The sequence below is a fragment of the Astatotilapia calliptera genome, chromosome 3, assembly GCF_900246225.1.
Source record: "Astatotilapia calliptera chromosome 3, fAstCal1.2, whole genome shotgun sequence".
In the NCBI taxonomy this organism is placed as follows: Eukaryota; Metazoa; Chordata; class Actinopteri; order Cichliformes; family Cichlidae; genus Astatotilapia; species Astatotilapia calliptera.
The window spans coordinates 26,367,368-26,377,037 of NC_039304.1; the positions used below are offsets into that span (position 1 = coordinate 26,367,368).

The window sequence follows — 9,670 nt, forward strand, 5'->3', positions numbered from 1 at the left end:
TGTTCTTGTTTCTGTGTATATACTGCTTCACGGCAGGTTAACGGTTTTAAATATTCAAATCAAATCCTCCTCTGTCAACTCTCAGGTCCAATTTCTCTTCTTGCCTCCCTCTATCTTCCTGCAATCCTTGCTTTCTTTTTCATCCTGCTCCAACTGACCTGGCCATGAAAACATTGAGTGCACATCCAGGCACTGACGCCACACTGTGTTCCATGGACATGTCTCCACAAGTCTCCCAATGTGTGTGTGTGTGTATGTGTGTGTGTGTGTGTGTGTGTGTGATATAGAAAGCAGAGGCATCACCTTTTTCTCTTAAAGCTTCTCTCTTATGGGATCAAAAAAGACAAAAATATTTTATGATCATGGTATCTTATTAAGCCCAACCAACTCTTGATAGAAAAAAGCCAGAACTGTTTATTTGCTCCAGCCAACACGTCTGATTCATATTTGTCAAGAGGTTATTTAACAGACGTCACTGGGACCTTGTCATTTTAATTTAAGTCACGTAGACATGAGGTTAAAAGCAACGCCAACTATATTCGTCTTCCACCTTCTTGAAGTAATCATGTGCATGCAAGCCTCTTCTTTCCTCATTCTCTCTCTCTCGTTTTATGTTTTACACCACTGTAAACACCTTACGTAACTTTGGAGTTGTGCCCAGGCCCTGTTTAGATGCACGCACACACACACACACACACACACACACACCAGCTGCCAAAGAATCACTTAACTTGCAATTCTCATAAAAGGCAAAAAGAAAACCTCTGCTTGTGTCACTCTTGAAAAATCCATCCCACCCTTGAGTCCTGAAACTGACTGTAACTCGATTCCCCGATGTGGACCTGAAGCATAGCACACGGAGGGGGCAGGAGGTTAAAGAGAGAGAGGGAGATTTGTGTATTCTGGCAGTGGAGCCTGGTGTAGGGTGGTTAGTTACTAGTAGCTTTGAATTAAATCTAAATATTTGCAGTGACAGATTTGATTTTTCTCAAAACTGTTTGCCAATCATGAACATGCGAGTGTGTGCAAAAGAGAAGTTAAAGCTTGAATGTCAGTCTCTCTCACACACACACACACACTATTGCCCACACATTGACACCTAACCCCCTGTTATGCACACGTGCTGCACCCCCTCTGCACATGCATGTATTTCCATTCTCGTTAGGGCAACCACTGGTTCTTTAATGGTAACTTTAACCTTGGCCTTCACCAATAAAACCTAATCCAGTGTGAAAGGCTGGGGTAAATATACGGCTGATTTATGTACCAGTGAAACAACTGGCTCATCTTATTCAATCCTGTGATCCGAGTTTGCGTCAGAAAGTCCTTGGCAAGAACGTCCGAGGCCACACAGGGAGGTAACGAGACTTTTGCTTGTCTAGTGAAGTGCTTTTTGAAACAAGTTGCCAAACAAACCCCGTGGATCGGTTGCACTTGAAGAGCCACAGGCATCTTTGATGGGATGTTATTTGTGAATTAAATGGCCTTCCCCTGTGCAGAGATCTGCAAGAAGTCAGATATCCAGCAGTCCAACAGTGTGAGCTGTAGACAGCAATCAAACACAGCGGAGCCCATATTAAATCAACTCTAAAATTGAAGGGACATTAAGTTCTTGCTACCAGATTCCCGGTTTAATTTTGGTGCGAGTGAATGTTAAACTGGTTGATTTGTCCAGTCTGCTCCTTCTACTTTCACCGTGTTATAAAGAAAATTTTACGGCTGTTAAATTGAGAATTTTTTCTCTGAGACAGGCTGGGAGAAATGTATATTTTTTAATCAATTTAAAAGATGGGAACAGCTACTTTGATATTACTGATTGGTTTGTTCTCTTTTGAAGTCTTAATTGTGGGATCAATTTTTTTTTCCAAACGCAGCAGTGGCTTACAAAATGAACATTAATAAACCTAATGGACCTAATGGCTGAGATCATAAATTTGCTAGAAAAATGTTTACTCAGGTGATAAATCAAGTGAAAAGTAGGGTCATTTTCCCATGGATTTCTACAGAATTTGATTTCTATGGAGTTGCCCCCTACTGGCTATCTAAAAGAATGCAGGTTTAAGGCATTTTAAAAATAGCATCAAAAACTAAGATAGGTTTGTATCACTGTCACTACTTTGTAAAATACCAACAAACACATCACCAACATTCAATTTTCATGTTATAAAAATAAACAGAAATAAAAACCAGAAATCCCAAATCACTGTTTGAAACTAAAAATGATTTATTAGACAAATAAGAAACTTAATTCACATTTTTATTTTTTATACCTAATTTTGAGCCGACACACAGAAATCAATTAAGTGTAAGATTCAACCGCTAAAATTATTTATTCATATATATATATATATATATATATATATATATATATATAATTTTAGTAGTAATATAGAAACTTACTACTATTTTTTCTCTTGCGTTTTTTTAAAACAGTAAATTTGAACATTTGCGGAAAACAAAAATACTTATATTTTTGCATTAAAAATGTGAATTTTGATTCCAAAGTTTGTGAATACTGGTGAATTAAAAAAAAAAGACCTTTAGTAATTAGCAACAGTGTTCATTTAGGGCACCACTCTTACACTGGGTGGTGGTCTAATAAATGTGTGGAGCACTACGGTTTCTGATTAACTTCCTGTAAATATGTCCATCACCTGCAGTTTTATTACGTTTTCCCATGCTGAATATCTCAAACAAGTCGATCTAAGAACAAAAATGAAGAGATTGCTTTTAAATTTAGCCGTTCCCTCAAAAACATCTGAGCGGGTGTTTGTTTGCATTGTGACTTCAAGATGTCAAACAGCTCAGCTCAGAAGCCAGCTTCTTGGCTTGGCTTCTGCTTTGACCTTTAACCTATAAAGTAACCTAACACTAATCTCTAATCAAAAATGTAAAGTAATTCTACACCTGAAACCAAAACTGTGAAGGGTACGCTGTAGGCCGTGGATTTTTCAGTATTTTGAAGATTCTTTCTTCCTGAGCTTGGAACCCATCTGTTCATAACACAGATAAAATCATGAGAACACATACATAAAAAGACACGCTTAAATCGCACAAATACAGATTACAAAAAGTGCTGATCTTTGGGGGTGAACAGGCCACACACACACACACCCTAACAACCGTCCACAATAAGTAAAAACGACATCTGTGTAAATCTGGCCACACACACACACTCACAGACACACACACACACCGGCTCTATTGTTGCATGTAAGGGTGAGTCAGACCCTATCAGTGAACCCAAACAATAATAAAGTGGACCAGTGAAGTTTAAGGAATGGAATGCCAGTCAGTCAAACACAAAAGCACAGATAACGCCAAAAAGCCCCAAATTTCACACAAATTTACAGAAATGGCATGAGAACCCACAGTCTTACAGGATACGGATCTGGAGGCTTGTGTGTGATAAAAGAAGTTTCCTTACAAAAATATGAGACTTGTAATTCACTGCATCGTAGCAAGCACAGCTTAATCTAATCTCTACCTCTTTCTCGGAAGTGAAGATTTTAACTTCAGAAAGTCATTAAAAGATATCCAATATATATGACAAATTACTTGTTGTACAAAAAAGTAATTTCCTCATTTTAAGAAGAACCCACTAGTAGTTTTTGTGAAATTCTTTAGAACCAAGTCTTCAATACGTCATCATGATCGCTAACTTTTATCTCTTGACTGGATGAAACACAGATGATTTTGCTGTTAAAAAATGTATGTAACCTCCTAGGACCTGGCGTCCACATATGTGGACATCACATTTTGGGTTATTTAGACCAAAATACTAAATTTTGCTCATAAGTGGGCCTGATATCCACTTATGAGGACATTATACTGCTACTGTTCTTTCAAAATTTTAAATGAATATCCTAATACGTGGCTCTTATTTTTCCTAAAAACAAAAATAGGGTAAAAAAAAATCTGGTAATTCTTTGTTTTTACATTCATCGGGCCCCAATATGCCCAAATATCAAAGAGAAATTAAAAATGCATGCTGTGGAAGAGTTCGGGTCTTAGGAAGCTCAGTTAGCCACCCATCAATCCATCTATTTTCTCCTATTTATCCCACTCACAGTCATAAGGAGCTGGCGTTTATCCCAGCTGTCATAGGGTGAGAGGTGTGGTACACCGTGGACAGGCTGCCAGTCTATCATAAGGCTATCATGGAGAAACTGGTAAACATTCACACCTATGGGCAATTCCACATTATCAGGCTCTCTAACAAGCATGTCCTTTGGACTCCAGACACAGGTCCAATTCCACACAGGAAGGGCCCAGCGGGCTGGTGGAGTCAACCCTCGGACTAGAGCCTGACCGATATAGGAATTCTAAAAGTGATACTGATATTTGGTGAGTTAAAAATCAGATATATTAGCAATTTTTTTTTCTTTCCGATACATGAAACAAACAGATTTACATAAATTTCATACATACATTTCAAACATATTGTAAACAATGAAGTTACAAAGGGCCCTCTGGTGGACATACTATGGTTGAAGGGATGCCTCTTCTATTTCTTTATTACCGTTTTAAATATTCATTTATTAACAGTTATAAATGCAGATACAGCTATGTCTGCTGGACTCTTACCAGGACCTAACCAACCACAACACCGACAAATACAAACAATGGCTTAAAAGCCAGTTTCTCAAATAATATGCAAATTTTTTCTTGATTAACACACTAATAGGTTGTTAAAAACCAAAGTCGCATAAACTGAGAAAATTCTGATAAAAGACATTTGGTCTTATTTATTTAATCCCAGCATTTGGTAATCAAAGAAATGTTCATTAGAACTAAATATCTAAAATGTTTTAAGTTCTTTAAGCTCTTTATCACACCACCTCTGGACATTTAGCAAGCCACTGTCATTGTCCACTGTCACTGGTAAATGGTGATTGACTGATATTACTCATCGAGACCGATACTGGCCAATATTGAGGTTTGAATGATGTATCGGCCCAGACGAGTACTGTGGCATTCTAACCAATCACTGAACAGGCTTTAATTTAGTGTTTATGTCTTTACATGTTAACTCTTTAGGATGTGACTCTGCTAAAAGAGTTTCTCCTTCTAAGAAATGCTGCTTATTTCAAAGTAACGCTTCCAACATTCAGAGAACATGTATATTTATGCCTGATGCGATTCACTGTTTTGCTAAGCGTGCTTGATCCAGCAGCAAAGGACACAAAACGAAGCGCGGGCGCGCGACACACCCATGAGTTCAGAAGCTTCGGTGTTTACATGTGTCTGTTTGCTTGTATGTGAATGCCACAGATGTGAGGCAGTGCCGGAGAATTCCTCTTTGTACGATGGTTATTGTTGCAAACATCTTTTGTCTTAAAACAACCAGCACAGGCATGGGGTGTAACTCTGTTGCAATTCAAAGAAGGGCCTGTTTCCAGAATAGCTGGCCTTCGCATGAGAACCGGGGGATTCCCCACATGCAATTCATTTAGTCTCTGTCCAGTATCATCTCTAAACTATTCCTTGTGCGATTTCCTGCTACCTCTGACATGTCAAACAAAAAAAGTTTAAAAGAAAAAACTCCAGAAAGACTAAAATCAAGTGAACTGCTTATAAAATAACCTTTTAAACCCATAACAAGAATCTCTATATTGACATTAAAAGTCAATAAATCCTGATTATGGTAAATTGCTCAATTTCTGATACAGGATTGTTACTTTTATGCCAAGTGAGTCTAAGTTGGATAAGCACAGATCAGGTCACAGCATTAAAACCACCTATCTAATAGTGTATAGGTCCCGTTGCTAATCTTAAGACAATGTCATGTGTTTCAAGTGAGTACCTTGCCCCATCACTACGGGGTATCCTTGTCTTTTTAACGTCTCTACATCCACTTTTATTCGCGACTGGTATTAAACTTTTCACTAAAATGAAATAAAAGCTGGACTCTCTGACTTGATGGGGACAAACAATAAAATACATGGTTTTATAATGGTTTTATGTTTTCACATGATGTCATCTTTGAACCACAGATAGGACCATTTCAGTCCTGCCAAACTTCTCTGACTCTCTTTGTCACTTTGAATGCAAACCTGCAATATCATGATTGAAAAAAGTGGCCATGAAGCGTATCCAATGCAAAATGTCATTTTTCGTCTTCTATGCGTCACACGCTTACAGCTGTTGATCTCATATAGAGATAGACACAGCGCACCACTGTAGCAGATTTCATGCACCATCAGGATCATACATCAGTTTCCTTAATCCCTGCAGACCAATATATGTGCACCTCCCACTGCAGTGTATCAGAAATCACAGGCAACGCTTCTCAACACATTTCCTTAATGCCAAAAATAAACTTCTGCTGTGTAACTAGCAGTTCTGACTGATAAGCCTATCTCTCCCGTATTTTATGCCCCCTCCTACACTCAAGCACCATCAGCAATGACTCTGATTGTCATCGTGTACTTTCCCCTGCTGGGACTAAATGAGCAGCAGCTCACTGACGCCACTTGTGTTCCTCTAAGGAGCACATGTGCAACAGAACAAGTCGCTGCAGTAGCGTTTTATTGATTACTAGACGCGTAAATAAAACCGAACCCAGTGGAAGAGGAGCCCACATCCACACATGCACCAGCGACGTCCATATTTCTGCACACATTCTTGCCCTACAGCTTCTCTCCACTTGCCGCCCTAACCAAATGCCTCCAATGTGTGTGTGTGTTTTGTTTTTGTTGGGTTTTTTTTACACACGCGGGTAAGCTCGTGTATTTCCGTCTACCTTGACTGCTTGTAAATTCCGCGTTCCGTTGTTTAACAAGTCCGATCAGGCAAATCTGCCTTCCGAGCGCCCGGCAAGTCAAACTCCCGGGGCGAACTTTACTCATAAACCTCATTCCAGAAATAAATGAAGAAAAAAATGTGTAAACCCGCTTAACTCTATAATAAACAAATACATAAATAAATAAATAAACCAGCAGCAATGCTCCTATAACATTTCTTAATCACCTGCAGCAGCTCTGCTGTCAAATGCCTTGTTTCCCTCGACTTTTTGTGACTGTTATTATTATTTACTTATTTATTTTGCAATACTCCAAATACTGTGCACAGATTTTGGTGTGTGTGTGTGTTTGTGTATGTTTTCTTTCAGCCTTGCAACAATATTCAGAGTGTGCATGTGACGCTGAGCTGTGAATTTGAACGCACATTGGATCTGTTTCTTGGAAGTTCCGAGCCCAGCGAGGACCTCTCACGAGAGGCTTTCTGGTAAATCGGGCCAACACAGGAACCACATGTGGCTCCAAATACAAACAAACAAAAGAGGGGGAAAAGGTTAAAGTGAGTGGAAACCAGCTCTCACCTGTGATATCGACATATTCAGGTAGACAAAGAGTCCCGTGGTCGAAGCAATCTGCAACACTACCACCACTATCACCACCATAGCCACCCACATCTTGGACGGCGTTTCCCGGCGCGCTGCCGCGGTCGGCCCGCCTGCCGGGACCATCATGTAGGTGGTTGATTCGCTGCTCACCGATCTGAAATAATCCTGTTGCTGTGCGCTCGGAGTGGCCATGGCATTCCCGACGCATGAGTGAACCATTAAAACCAAGGGAGCAGCGAAACGACAATAGCCTCCACAGACCTGAGCGACTGACCGAAAATTAGAGCAAAATTAGATTTCCATGAGACGGCAGCTGCCAGCGCAGCTTCTCACTCGGAGCTCAGCCCAGCGGGAGACGGAAAGGGAGGACAAGAGAGGAGAGGAGCGCGGGCAAGAGAGGAGAAAGACCTGAAAGTTAAAGTTCGGATGTGTCCATGTCCGCTCAGCGCTCAGCTGCCGTTTAAAGCGGGACTGGAGCCGCAAAAGGAGGCAGAGAGCACAGCGGAGAGGGGCTGGTTTAACCTCTTCATCACCCTGGAGCTGTGGAGGAATTCGCTCTCTCTCTCGCTCTCTCTCCCATGCACTGTTCTTTCAGTTTCAGCGCGGACTCTGCTGCCAAATGTTTCAAAAACACAAACTAAAACAGAGAGACTAACTTCAACTTCAAGGGTTCATTATTTCCTTAAATTTACTGTTTCTTACTGATTTTTAAAAAAATCTACCTTTTAACATTCACACACGCCCACATCATTTTTAATGATCTGTGGTGTCCCTATGTGTGCAGGTCTAGGCTCCTGGGGGACTCTCATGATGCATTCTTCTTCAGTCACCTTTTTTCACTCACTATGTGTTTATACACCTCTGCATTTAATCATTAGTTATTATTAATCTCTGGCTCTCTTCCACAGCATGTTTTTGTCTTCCTCCCTTAATCCTAACCAGTCGTGGTAGATGGACGCTCCTTCCTGAGTGTGGTACTGCTGGAGGTTTCTTCCTGTTAAAAGTGAGTTTTTCCAATCCACCATTGCCAAAGCTTTGCTCAAATGATCGTAGGGGTTTTCTCTGTTTTCTTTACATTATTGTAGGGCCTTTATGTTGTTGTGATTTTGGGGCTGTATAAATAAAATGTGAATTGAATACTGTGTCTAATGATGTAACAGAAGAATACAAGATGTTTACACTGATGTCCTTCAGTATGCTATACAAGGTGACAGATGATAGATAACCCAACCTGTGGCTGGTACATGTAAGTAGCTTCCTGTTTCACCTAGAGCAGCGGTCCCCAACCCCCGGGCCTCGGACCGGTACCGGTCCGTGAGTCGTTTGGTACCGGGCCGCGAGAGTTGAGGCTCAGGTGTGAAATGTATGGTTTTCAGGGTTTTCAGCGTTATTTTGTTATCGTTTTTATCGTTAACTCGGTTTTCCTGGGTCTTTTCACGTGTGTTATGAATAAATCTTCTTTTTCGGTACCGGTACTAGTTTCATTTTGTTGTATTTATCCGCGACACCTTAAAGGTCGGTCCGTGAAAATATTGTCGGGCATAAACCGGTCCGTGGTGCAAAAAAGGTTGGAGACCGCTGATCTAGAGGACCAGGACACCTGCCAATACAATGCTGAAGGCCATAAATAAATAAATAAAACGTTTTTGGACATATCAACAAACTGTATGGCGTGCACTGCACACAGACACAGACAGGTGTTTAATGGTGTTGGCTACAGCTGAATCCACATCCACACAACTGAAGCAACATGACAACATAATAACACATGAGGTAATAATAACAACAACAATAATTATTATTATTAGCATTGTCATCCTACAATCAATAAATAAATCAGACATTAATAATAATTCTTTATTTTATTATATTCCACTGTATTGTAAATGTTAGTTGACATTATCTTGTTATGTAGTTTAAGTTGCGTTTCTTATTATTTCTCTGCGTTAGCTGCCTGCTGGTTTGGTTGTTCCTGGTTTGATGAGGAGGAGGCGGTAGGCGAAGCTGCTTAAAGTTCAGATGTGAATTTGCAAAGTTGATTTAAACCACCTGTCACAGATTGAAGTGTGTTGCACTGGGTTTGGTTATTGTTCCTCCACTATGCATTTTAAATATCCTGTCTACTGGTGGAAGAGTGAGTTTGAGTAATGCTGTTTTTAATTGACTTTTGGTGTGATGCGATTCATGTCTTTAAATAGCTTAAAATTATATCAAAAATTGTATTTTTAATATAATTTCAAAGTAACATAAAACACACTTTTTGGCCTGTGCATTTTTACCTGTGTGTGCTTTGACTGTGTGTAAAGTACAACTAAAACAACA

General features: G+C 40.0%; 1 protein-coding gene across 1 annotated transcript in view; it reads right to left on the reverse strand.

The window, feature by feature from the left end:
- tnfsf10l (TNF superfamily member 10, like) overlaps positions 1 to 8,197 on the reverse strand; it is a 72,919-nt gene extending 64,722 nt beyond the window's left edge. Inside the window, exon 1 of the mRNA XM_026162602.1 lies at positions 7,325 to 8,197. Coding sequence (XP_026018387.1) covers positions 7,325 to 7,567 — 243 coding nt within the window. The 5' untranslated portion in view covers positions 7,568 to 8,197. The remainder of the gene's footprint in view (positions 1 to 7,324) is intronic.
- Between the last annotated feature and the right edge of the window lie 1,473 nt (positions 8,198 to 9,670).